Here is an 11,867-nt window from a genome sequence, read left to right as displayed (position 1 = left end):
TCAACCGATGGCTTTAATCATCAGGGGCAACGGGGGGGGTTCAGTGTCTTGCCCAAGGACACTTCAACACGTGGACTGCCGGCACTGAGATTCGAACCTTCAACCTTCTGGTTGGGGGACAACTGCTCTACCCACCCCCCAGCATTTGGATTGTACTCAGTCTGCCTGGACTTCTGTTTTTTCCCCCCTGCTACTTTTATGTTTAGACTCTGTTTGCAGTGAGGTTTTTTTTTAACTGAGCTCAGTTTCTTTTCGCTTATGTGCACATCAAAGAGTTATTGTCTTTCTCCCAGCCTCCTGACCGACAGGAGGCTGGGGAGCTACCTGCATGGCCCCTTACCGGCTCATGAGTTGTTTGTCTCTGTTATACTCACCTCACTGCTTACCTGCTCTCCTCCTAAGATTGCTGTAGGCACTCGCCTGCTCTGGCCACTGTTCTTTTTCAGCTGGATGGGCTGCCGGATGGGCTGCCAGCTGACCTGCTGCGCCATCGCCACCTCTGGGCTGTTCTGCCATTCTCTGCTCCATTCACCTGCAGAAACAAGAGAACACAAGTGTGAGTACCACATACCATTAGTCAGCTTTGTTAGAATCTAATAAAGGCTGAAAACCATTATAAAGCCTCATCTGGTTCTTTCAAACCAGGAACTCAGAGGGACGACTCAGACCACTTGAGTATATAAAAAATATATCCGTGCTGGTTTATTCAAAAAGTCACAGGCAAGAATTTACACTTCAAGTCCAGAGATCTTCCAACCCCCAGCCTGCCAAAAGCAGCCCGGAAACAGGAAGACCCCGAACCACGCATTGCTATACAATATTAATCCTTTCTGGGCTGTCGAACCGTGACGTCACCTGATATGCCAGCTTGGCAGCTGAGCAGAGCAGTAGACCAAACATGAAGAAAATAATGTGTGTGGCTGTTGTTTTCGTGGTGTGTATCTAAAACAATTTGACATAACATTACACATTAAGACAAATATTATGGTTACTTTTACAGTCATAATAACATTTGTCCCTGACTGCAGCCTTTCTCTGCCTTAACTAACCTTGCATTTAACAGCCTGAGGAAGACATCCTGGCTACACTAACAGTCCTAGACAACAAATCTCTGAATATCTATCTAACTAAAAAATAACCTAACACTTTAAAGCCTCATTTTCATTGTACTGGGCCAGTTTCTCTTTGATGAGATGTTCACATTTTTTTTCTTTGACCTGTGCGAGTTTCTTAAGATCTTCAGCTCTATCATATAGCTCTACTCGGTCTTTATGCAAAAAGTCATTGTCGTGTTGAAATTCCCGTTTTTCCTTGTTCCCTGAGCGCTTCATGTTCTTTTTCAGTTTCTCCATCTCTTTCCTGTATTTTTTGTGGGCCTGTATCTCTGCCTTTAGAGCCTCACTTTCAATGTACAGGTCCAGTTTCTCTTTGATGATATGTTCACCTTCCTCTTCTTTGGCCTGTGTGAGTTTCTTAAGATCTTCAATTATATCATATAGGCACACTCTATCTTTATGGAGAAATTGATTTTCATATTGAAGCTCCTGTTTTTCCTTGTTCTTTGAGTACTTTATGTTCATTTTCAGCTGCTCCATTTCTTGCTGAAGTTTGCAATTATGTCTGAGGAGGTCAAAGCTAAGTTGCAGAAGAATGTTTGCACATTGCAATTCAATAGTGGTGTGCTGAACATCCTTCAAGCTGTTAGTTAGCTCCTGAACCAGACTCTCTGTTTTCTGCTGCATGTCATCCATTACTCTATCCTTGGATATGATCATCAGCTTGTCACTCCTTTGGTTATGGAGCATGGATATGTCTTCCCTGTACTTTTTGTGGGCCTGCATCTCACCTTTAGAGCCTCATTTTCATTGTACAGGCCCAGTTTCTCTTTGATGAGATGTTCACATTCCTTTTCTTTGGCCTGTGTGTGTTTCTTAAGATCTTCCACTTTATCATATAGGCCGAGTCTTTCTTTAAGTAAAAATTCATTTTCATGTTGAAGTTCCTGTTTTTTCCTGTTCTTTGTGCGCTTGATATTAATTTTCAGTTGGTCCATTTCTTCTCTGTACTTTTGGTGGACTTGTATCTCTGCCTTGAGATCCGCAGTTTTATTGAACAGGTCCTGTTTCTCTATGAGGAGATGTTGACTTTTCTTTGCTTTGGCCTCTGTGAGTTTCTTAAGATCTTCAATTATATTATATAGGCCCACCGCTTCTTTATTGAGAAACTTATTTTCATGTTTAAGTTCCCGTTTTTTCTTGTTTGAGCGGTTGATGCTCAATTTCAGTTGATGCATTTCTTGCTCAAGTTGGCAATTCTGTCTGAGGAGGTTCTCACATTCCTCCTGGCTGACAGCAACATTGGGTTTCTCCTGCTCACTCATTTTGTAAACTTTCTGATAATACAAATGTCTGAATCCACTTATAGATGTGTGTCTGTCTGCTATAAAGCTCTGGTTTTATCTTAATCTCAGTCTGGTGAATGCCCGTAATGTAGGCTGTGTTCTGGTATCCATAGCAACCACTAGATCAAAGCATAGAATGAACTGTGATGTCATTGCTGTCCACACCATTAGCCCCGCCCTTAGCAGCAGTAGGTGAGTGGTATCCATGGCAACCTCCAGACCACCTTTAGAGCCTCATTTTCATTGTACAGGCCCAGTTTCTCTTTGAAGAGATGTTCACATTCCTTTTCTTTGGCCTGTGCGAGTTTCTTAAGATCTTCAACTCTATCATATAGACCCACTCTGTCTTTATGGAAAAAGTCATTTTCATGTTGAAGTTCCCGTTTTTCCTTGTTCCCTGAGCGCTTCATGTTCTTTTTCAGTTGGTCCATTTGTTTCTTGTACCTTTTGTGGGCCTGCATCTCTGCCTTTAGAGCATCAATATCATTGTACAGGTCCAGTTTCTCTTTGGTGAGTTGTTCACATTCCTTTTCTTTGGCCTGTGTGAGTTTCTTAAACGCTTCAATTACATCATATAGGCGCACTTTTTGTTTATAGAAAAAGTCATTTTCATATTGAAGTTTCTGTTTTTCCTTGTTCTTTGTGTACTTGATGTTCATTTTCAGTTGGCCCATTTCTTGCTGAAGTTTGCAATTATGTCTGAGGAGGTCAAAGCTAAGTTGCAGATGAATGTTTGCATGTTGCAAATCAACAGTGGTGCGCTGAGCATCCCTCAAGCTGTTAGTTGCCTCCTGAACCTTACTTATCAGACTCTCTGTGTCCTGCTGCATGTTGTCCATTTCTCTGTCCTTGGACATGATCATCAGCTTGTCACTCCTTTGGTTATGGAGCATGGGCATCTTTTCCCTATACGTTTTGTGGGCCTGTACCTCTGCCTTTAGAGCCTCATTTTCATTGCACAGGCCCAGTTTCTTATTGAAGAGATGTTCACATTCCTTTTCTTTGGCCTGTGCGAGTTTCTTAAGATCTTCAACTCTATCATATAGACCCACTCTGTCTTTATGGAAAAAGTCATTTTCATGTTGAAGTTCCCGTTTTTCCTTGTTCCCTGAGCGCTTCATGTTCTTTTTCAGTTGGTCCATTTGTTTCTTGTACCTTTTGTGGGCCTGCATCTCTGCCTTTAGAGCATCAATATCATTGTACAGGTCCAGTTTCTCTTTGGTGAGTTGTTCACATTCCTTTTCTTTGGCCTGTGTGAGTTTCTTAAACGCTTCAATTACATCATATAGGCGCACTTTTTGTTTATAGAAAAAGTCATTTTCATATTGAAGTTTCTGTTTTTCCTTGTTCTTTGTGTACTTGATGTTCATTTTCAGTTGGCCCATTTCTTGCTGAAGTTTGCAATTATGTCTGAGGAGGTCAAAGCTAAGTTGCAGATGAATGTTTGCATGTTGCAAATCAACAGTGGTGCGCTGAGCATCCCTCAAGCTGTTAGTTGCCTCCTGAACCTTACTTATCAGACTCTCTGTGTCCTGCTGCATGTTGTCCATTTCTCTGTCCTTGGACATGATCATCAGCTTGTCACTCCTTTGGTTATGGAGCATGGGCATCTTTTCCCTATACATTTTGTGGGCCTGTACCTCTGCCTTTAGAGCCTCATTTTCATTGTACAGGCCCAGTTTCTGTTTGATGAGATGTTCACATTCTTTTTCTTTGGCCTGTGTGCGTTTCTTAAAATCTTCCATTATATCATGTAGGCCGAATCTTTCATTAAGGAGATTTACATTTTCACTTTTAAGTTCCTGTTTTTTTCTGTTCTTTGTGCGCTTGAAATTCATTTTCACTTGCTCCATTTCTTCCCTGTACTTTTTATAGGCCTCCATCTCTGCCTTTAGAGCCTCATTTTTATTGTACAGGCCCTGTTTCTCTTTGAAGAGACGTTCATTTTTCTTTGCTTTAGCCTCTGTGCGTTTCTTATGATCTTCAATAACATCATATAGGCCCACTCTTTCTTTACGGAGAAACTTATTTTCATGTTTAAGTTCCCGTGTTTTCATGTATGAGCGACTGATGCAAATTTTCAGCTGGACCATTTCCTGCTCAAGTTGGCAGTTCTGTCTGAGGAGGTCATCAATATCTCTATCTCTTTGGAGGTTTTCACTTTCCTCCTGGCTGACAAAAGGAATGGGTTTCTCTTGCTCACTCATTTTGTCTGATAATACAAATGTCTAAAAGATTTGATTTGATTTATTCTTGCACATACAGATGTGTGTCTGTCTGCTGTAAAGCTCTGGTTGTGTCTGAATCTTAGTCTGGTTTATGTAGGCTTTGTTGTTGTTCATAGCAACCACTAGATCAAAGCACAGAATGAACTGTGACTGTGTGATGTTTGCACGTTGCAATTCAATAGTGGTGTGCTGAACATCCTTCAAGTTGTTAGTTAGCTCCTGAACCTTATTTGTCAGACTCTCTGTGTCCTGCTGCATGTCGTCCATTGCTCTATCCTTGGACATGATCAGCAGCTCTTTACTCCTTTGGTTATGGAGCATGGACATCTCTTCCCTGTACTTTGTGTAGGCCTGTATCTCTGCCTTTAAAGCCTCATTTTCATTGTACTGGGCCAGTTTCTCTTTGATGAGATGTTCACATTTTTTTTCTTTGACCTGTGCGAGTTTCTTAAGATCTTCAGCTCTATCATATAGCTCTACTCGGTCTTTATGCAAAAAGTCATTGTCGTGTTGAAATTCCCGTTTTTCCTTGTTCCCTGAGCGCTTCATGTTCTTTTTCAGTTTCTCCATCTCTTTCCTGTATTTTTTGTGGGCCTGTATCTCTGCCTTTAGAGCCTCACTTTCAATGTACAGGTCCAGTTTCTCTTTGATGATATGTTCACCTTCCTCTTCTTTGGCCTGTGTGAGTTTCTTAAGATCTTCAATTATATCATATAGGCACACTCTATCTTTATGGAGAAATTGATTTTCATATTGAAGCTCCTGTTTTTCCTTGTTCTTTGAGTACTTTATGTTCATTTTCAGCTGCTCCATTTCTTGCTGAAGTTTGCAATTATGTCTGAGGAGGTCAAAGCTAAGTTGCAGAAGAATGTTTGCACATTGCAATTCAATAGTGGTGTGCTGAACATCCTTCAAGCTGTTAGTTAGCTCCTGAACCAGACTCTCTGTTTTCTGCTGCATGTCATCCATTACTCTATCCTTGGATATGATCATCAGCTTGTCACTCCTTTGGTTATGGAGCATGGATATGTCTTCCCTGTACTTTTTGTGGGCCTGCATCTCACCTTTAGAGCCTCATTTTCATTGTACAGGCCCAGTTTCTCTTTGATGAGATGTTCACATTCCTTTTCTTTGGCCTGTGTGTGTTTCTTAAGATCTTCCACTTTATCATATAGGCCGAGTCTTTCTTTAAGTAAAAATTCATTTTCATGTTGAAGTTCCTGTTTTTTCCTGTTCTTTGTGCGCTTGATATTAATTTTCAGTTGGTCCATTTCTTCTCTGTACTTTTGGTGGACTTGTATCTCTGCCTTTAGAGCCGCAGTTTTATTGAACAGGTCCTGTTTCTCTATGAGGAGATGTTGACTTTTCTTTGCTTTGGCCTCTGTGAGTTTCTTAAGATCTTCAATTATATTATATAGGCCCACCGCTTCTTTATTGAGAAACTTATTTTCATGTTTAAGTTCCCGTTTTTTCTTGTTTGAGCGGTTGATGCTCAATTTCAGTTGATGCATTTCTTGCTCAAGTTGGCAATTCTGTCTGAGGAGGTTCTCACATTCCTCCTGGCTGACAGCAACATTGGGTTTCTCCTGCTCACTCATTTTGTAAACTTTCTGATAATACAAATGTCTGAATCCACTTATAGATGTGTGTCTGTCTGCTATAAAGCTCTGGTTTTATCTTAATCTCAGTCTGGTGAATGCCCGTAATGTAGGCTGTGTTCTGGTATCCATAGCAACCACTAGATCAAAGCATAGAATGAACTGTGATGTCATTGCTGTCCACACCATTAGCCCCGCCCTTAGCAGCAGTAGGTGAGTGGTATCCATGGCAACCTCCAGACCACCTTTAGAGCCTCATTTTCATTGTACAGGCCCAGTTTCTCTTTGAAGAGATGTTCACATTCCTTTTCTTTGGCCTGTGCGAGTTTCTTAAGATCTTCAACTCTATCATATAGACCCACTCTGTCTTTATGGAAAAAGTCATTTTCATGTTGAAGTTCCCGTTTTTCCTTGTTCCCTGAGCGCTTCATGTTCTTTTTCAGTTGGTCCATTTGTTTCTTGTACCTTTTGTGGGCCTGCATCTCTGCCTTTAGAGCATCAATATCATTGTACAGGTCCAGTTTCTCTTTGGTGAGTTGTTCACATTCCTTTTCTTTGGCCTGTGTGAGTTTCTTAAACGCTTCAATTACATCATATAGGCGCACTTTTTGTTTATAGAAAAAGTCATTTTCATATTGAAGTTTCTGTTTTTCCTTGTTCTTTGTGTACTTGATGTTCATTTTCAGTTGGCCCATTTCTTGCTGAAGTTTGCAATTATGTCTGAGGAGGTCAAAGCTAAGTTGCAGATGAATGTTTGCATGTTGCAAATCAACAGTGGTGCGCTGAGCATCCCTCAAGCTGTTAGTTGCCTCCTGAACCTTACTTATCAGACTCTCTGTGTCCTGCTGCATGTTGTCCATTTCTCTGTCCTTGGACATGATCATCAGCTTGTCACTCCTTTGGTTATGGAGCATGGGCATCTTTTCCCTATACGTTTTGTGGGCCTGTACCTCTGCCTTTAGAGCCTCATTTTCATTGCACAGGCCCAGTTTCTTATTGAAGAGATGTTCACATTCCTTTTCTTTGGCCTGTGCGAGTTTCTTAAGATCTTCAACTCTATCATATAGACCCACTCTGTCTTTATGGAAAAAGTCATTTTCATGTTGAAGTTCCCGTTTTTCCTTGTTCCCTGAGCGCTTCATGTTCTTTTTCAGTTGGTCCATTTGTTTCTTGTACCTTTTGTGGGCCTGCATCTCTGCCTTTAGAGCATCAATATCATTGTACAGGTCCAGTTTCTCTTTGGTGAGTTGTTCACATTCCTTTTCTTTGGCCTGTGTGAGTTTCTTAAACGCTTCAATTACATCATATAGGCGCACTTTTTGTTTATAGAAAAAGTCATTTTCATATTGAAGTTTCTGTTTTTCCTTGTTCTTTGTGTACTTGATGTTCATTTTCAGTTGGCCCATTTCTTGCTGAAGTTTGCAATTATGTCTGAGGAGGTCAAAGCTAAGTTGCAGATGAATGTTTGCATGTTGCAAATCAACAGTGGTGCGCTGAGCATCCCTCAAGCTGTTAGTTGCCTCCTGAACCTTACTTATCAGACTCTCTGTGTCCTGCTGCATGTTGTCCATTTCTCTGTCCTTGGACATGATCATCAGCTTGTCACTCCTTTGGTTATGGAGCATGGGCATCTTTTCCCTATACATTTTGTGGGCCTGTACCTCTGCCTTTAGAGCCTCATTTTCATTGTACAGGCCCAGTTTCTGTTTGATGAGATGTTCACATTCTTTTTCTTTGGCCTGTGTGCGTTTCTTAAAATCTTCCATTATATCATGTAGGCCGAATCTTTCATTAAGGAGATTTACATTTTCACTTTTAAGTTCCTGTTTTTTTCTGTTCTTTGTGCGCTTGAAATTCATTTTCACTTGCTCCATTTCTTCCCTGTACTTTTTATAGGCCTCCATCTCTGCCTTTAGAGCCTCATTTTTATTGTACAGGCCCTGTTTCTCTTTGAAGAGACGTTCATTTTTCTTTGCTTTAGCCTCTGTGCGTTTCTTATGATCTTCAATAACATCATATAGGCCCACTCTTTCTTTACGGAGAAACTTATTTTCATGTTTAAGTTCCCGTGTTTTCATGTATGAGCGACTGATGCAAATTTTCAGCTGGACCATTTCCTGCTCAAGTTGGCAGTTCTGTCTGAGGAGGTCATCAATATCTCTATCTCTTTGGAGGTTTTCACTTTCCTCCTGGCTGACAAAAGGAATGGGTTTCTCTTGCTCACTCATTTTGTCTGATAATACAAATGTCTAAAAGATTTGATTTGATTTATTCTTGCACATACAGATGTGTGTCTGTCTGCTGTAAAGCTCTGGTTGTGTCTGAATCTTAGTCTGGTTTATGTAGGCTTTGTTGTTGTTCATAGCAACCACTAGATCAAAGCACAGAATGAACTGTGACTGTGTGATGTTTGCACGTTGCAATTCAATAGTGGTGTGCTGAACATCCTTCAAGTTGTTAGTTAGCTCCTGAACCTTATTTGTCAGACTCTCTGTGTCCTGCTGCATGTCGTCCATTGCTCTATCCTTGGACATGATCAGCAGCTCTTTACTCCTTTGGTTATGGAGCATGGACATCTCTTCCCTGTACTTTGTGTAGGCCTGTATCTCTGCCTTTAAAGCCTCATTTTCATTGTACTGGGCCAGTTTCTCTTTGATGAGATGTTCACATTTTTTTTCTTTGACCTGTGCGAGTTTCTTAAGATCTTCAGCTCTATCATATAGCTCTACTCGGTCTTTATGCAAAAAGTCATTGTCGTGTTGAAATTCCCGTTTTTCCTTGTTCCCTGAGCGCTTCATGTTCTTTTTCAGTTTCTCCATCTCTTTCCTGTATTTTTTGTGGGCCTGTATCTCTGCCTTTAGAGCCTCACTTTCAATGTACAGGTCCAGTTTCTCTTTGATGATATGTTCACCTTCCTCTTCTTTGGCCTGTGTGAGTTTCTTAAGATCTTCAATTATATCATATAGGCACACTCTATCTTTATGGAGAAATTGATTTTCATATTGAAGCTCCTGTTTTTCCTTGTTCTTTGAGTACTTTATGTTCATTTTCAGCTGCTCCATTTCTTGCTGAAGTTTGCAATTATGTCTGAGGAGGTCAAAGCTAAGTTGCAGAAGAATGTTTGCACATTGCAATTCAATAGTGGTGTGCTGAACATCCTTCAAGCTGTTAGTTAGCTCCTGAACCAGACTCTCTGTTTTCTGCTGCATGTCATCCATTACTCTATCCTTGGATATGATCATCAGCTTGTCACTCCTTTGGTTATGGAGCATGGATATGTCTTCCCTGTACTTTTTGTGGGCCTGCATCTCACCTTTAGAGCCTCATTTTCATTGTACAGGCCCAGTTTCTCTTTGATGAGATGTTCACATTCCTTTTCTTTGGCCTGTGTGTGTTTCTTAAGATCTTCCACTTTATCATATAGGCCGAGTCTTTCTTTAAGTAAAAATTCATTTTCATGTTGAAGTTCCTGTTTTTTCCTGTTCTTTGTGCGCTTGATATTAATTTTCAGTTGGTCCATTTCTTCTCTGTACTTTTGGTGGACTTGTATCTCTGCCTTTAGAGCCGCAGTTTTATTGAACAGGTCCTGTTTCTCTATGAGGAGATGTTGACTTTTCTTTGCTTTGGCCTCTGTGAGTTTCTTAAGATCTTCAATTATATTATATAGGCCCACCGCTTCTTTATTGAGAAACTTATTTTCATGTTTAAGTTCCCGTTTTTTCTTGTTTGAGCGGTTGATGCTCAATTTCAGTTGATGCATTTCTTGCTCAAGTTGGCAATTCTGTCTGAGGAGGTTCTCACATTCCTCCTGGCTGACAGCAACATTGGGTTTCTCCTGCTCACTCATTTTGTAAACTTTCTGATAATACAAATGTCTGAATCCACTTATAGATGTGTGTCTGTCTGCTATAAAGCTCTGGTTTTATCTTAATCTCAGTCTGGTGAATGCCCGTAATGTAGGCTGTGTTCTGGTATCCATAGCAACCACTAGATCAAAGCATAGAATGAACTGTGATGTCATTGCTGTCCACACCATTAGCCCCGCCCTTAGCAGCAGTAGGTGAGTGGTATCCATGGCAACCTCCAGACCACCTTTAGAGCCTCATTTTCATTGTACAGGCCCAGTTTCTCTTTGAAGAGATGTTCACATTCCTTTTCTTTGGCCTGTGCGAGTTTCTTAAGATCTTCAACTCTATCATATAGACCCACTCTGTCTTTATGGAAAAAGTCATTTTCATGTTGAAGTTCCCGTTTTTCCTTGTTCCCTGAGCGCTTCATGTTCTTTTTCAGTTGGTCCATTTGTTTCTTGTACCTTTTGTGGGCCTGCATCTCTGCCTTTAGAGCATCAATATCATTGTACAGGTCCAGTTTCTCTTTGGTGAGTTGTTCACATTCCTTTTCTTTGGCCTGTGTGAGTTTCTTAAACGCTTCAATTACATCATATAGGCGCACTTTTTGTTTATAGAAAAAGTCATTTTCATATTGAAGTTTCTGTTTTTCCTTGTTCTTTGTGTACTTGATGTTCATTTTCAGTTGGCCCATTTCTTGCTGAAGTTTGCAATTATGTCTGAGGAGGTCAAAGCTAAGTTGCAGATGAATGTTTGCATGTTGCAAATCAACAGTGGTGCGCTGAGCATCCCTCAAGCTGTTAGTTGCCTCCTGAACCTTACTTATCAGACTCTCTGTGTCCTGCTGCATGTTGTCCATTTCTCTGTCCTTGGACATGATCATCAGCTTGTCACTCCTTTGGTTATGGAGCATGGGCATCTTTTCCCTATACGTTTTGTGGGCCTGTACCTCTGCCTTTAGAGCCTCATTTTCATTGCACAGGCCCAGTTTCTTATTGAAGAGATGTTCACATTCCTTTTCTTTGGCCTGTGCGAGTTTCTTAAGATCTTCAACTCTATCATATAGACCCACTCTGTCTTTATGGAAAAAGTCATTTTCATGTTGAAGTTCCCGTTTTTCCTTGTTCCCTGAGCGCTTCATGTTCTTTTTCAGTTGGTCCATTTGTTTCTTGTACCTTTTGTGGGCCTGCATCTCTGCCTTTAGAGCATCAATATCATTGTACAGGTCCAGTTTCTCTTTGGTGAGTTGTTCACATTCCTTTTCTTTGGCCTGTGTGAGTTTCTTAAACGCTTCAATTACATCATATAGGCGCACTTTTTGTTTATAGAAAAAGTCATTTTCATATTGAAGTTTCTGTTTTTCCTTGTTCTTTGTGTACTTGATGTTCATTTTCAGTTGGCCCATTTCTTGCTGAAGTTTGCAATTATGTCTGAGGAGGTCAAAGCTAAGTTGCAGATGAATGTTTGCATGTTGCAAATCAACAGTGGTGCGCTGAGCATCCCTCAAGCTGTTAGTTGCCTCCTGAACCTTACTTATCAGACTCTCTGTGTCCTGCTGCATGTTGTCCATTTCTCTGTCCTTGGACATGATCATCAGCTTGTCACTCCTTTGGTTATGGAGCATGGGCATCTTTTCCCTATACATTTTGTGGGCCTGTACCTCTGCCTTTAGAGCCTCATTTTCATTGTACAGGCCCAGTTTCTGTTTGATGAGATGTTCACATTCTTTTTCTTTGGCCTGTGTGCGTTTCTTAAAATCTTCCATTATATCATGTAGGCCGAATCTTTCATT

The 11,867-nt window shown here is 40.7% G+C and overlaps 1 protein-coding gene across 1 annotated transcript; it reads right to left on the bottom strand.

The window, feature by feature from the left end:
• Positions 1-528: 528 nt before the first annotated feature.
• Positions 529-11,867, bottom strand: LOC109951626 (paramyosin-like). The gene is made up of 5 exons (XM_020586231.1): positions 10,320-11,867; positions 6,473-7,894; positions 2,626-4,047; positions 1,159-1,388; positions 529-532 (listed from the first exon to the last, which is right to left on the bottom strand). The coding sequence occupies exons 1-5, from the start codon at positions 11,838-11,840 to the stop codon at positions 529-531; spliced, it is 4,599 nt and encodes a 1,532-aa protein (XP_020441887.1). The 5' UTR covers positions 11,841-11,867.

Source organism: Monopterus albus, unplaced genomic scaffold (assembly GCF_001952655.1).
Source record: "Monopterus albus unplaced genomic scaffold, M_albus_1.0 scaffold399.1, whole genome shotgun sequence".
Taxonomy (NCBI): domain Eukaryota; kingdom Metazoa; phylum Chordata; class Actinopteri; order Synbranchiformes; family Synbranchidae; genus Monopterus; species Monopterus albus.
The sequence above is the reverse complement of the archived record's forward strand: the minus strand, read 5'-3'. Positions and strand labels throughout refer to the sequence as shown.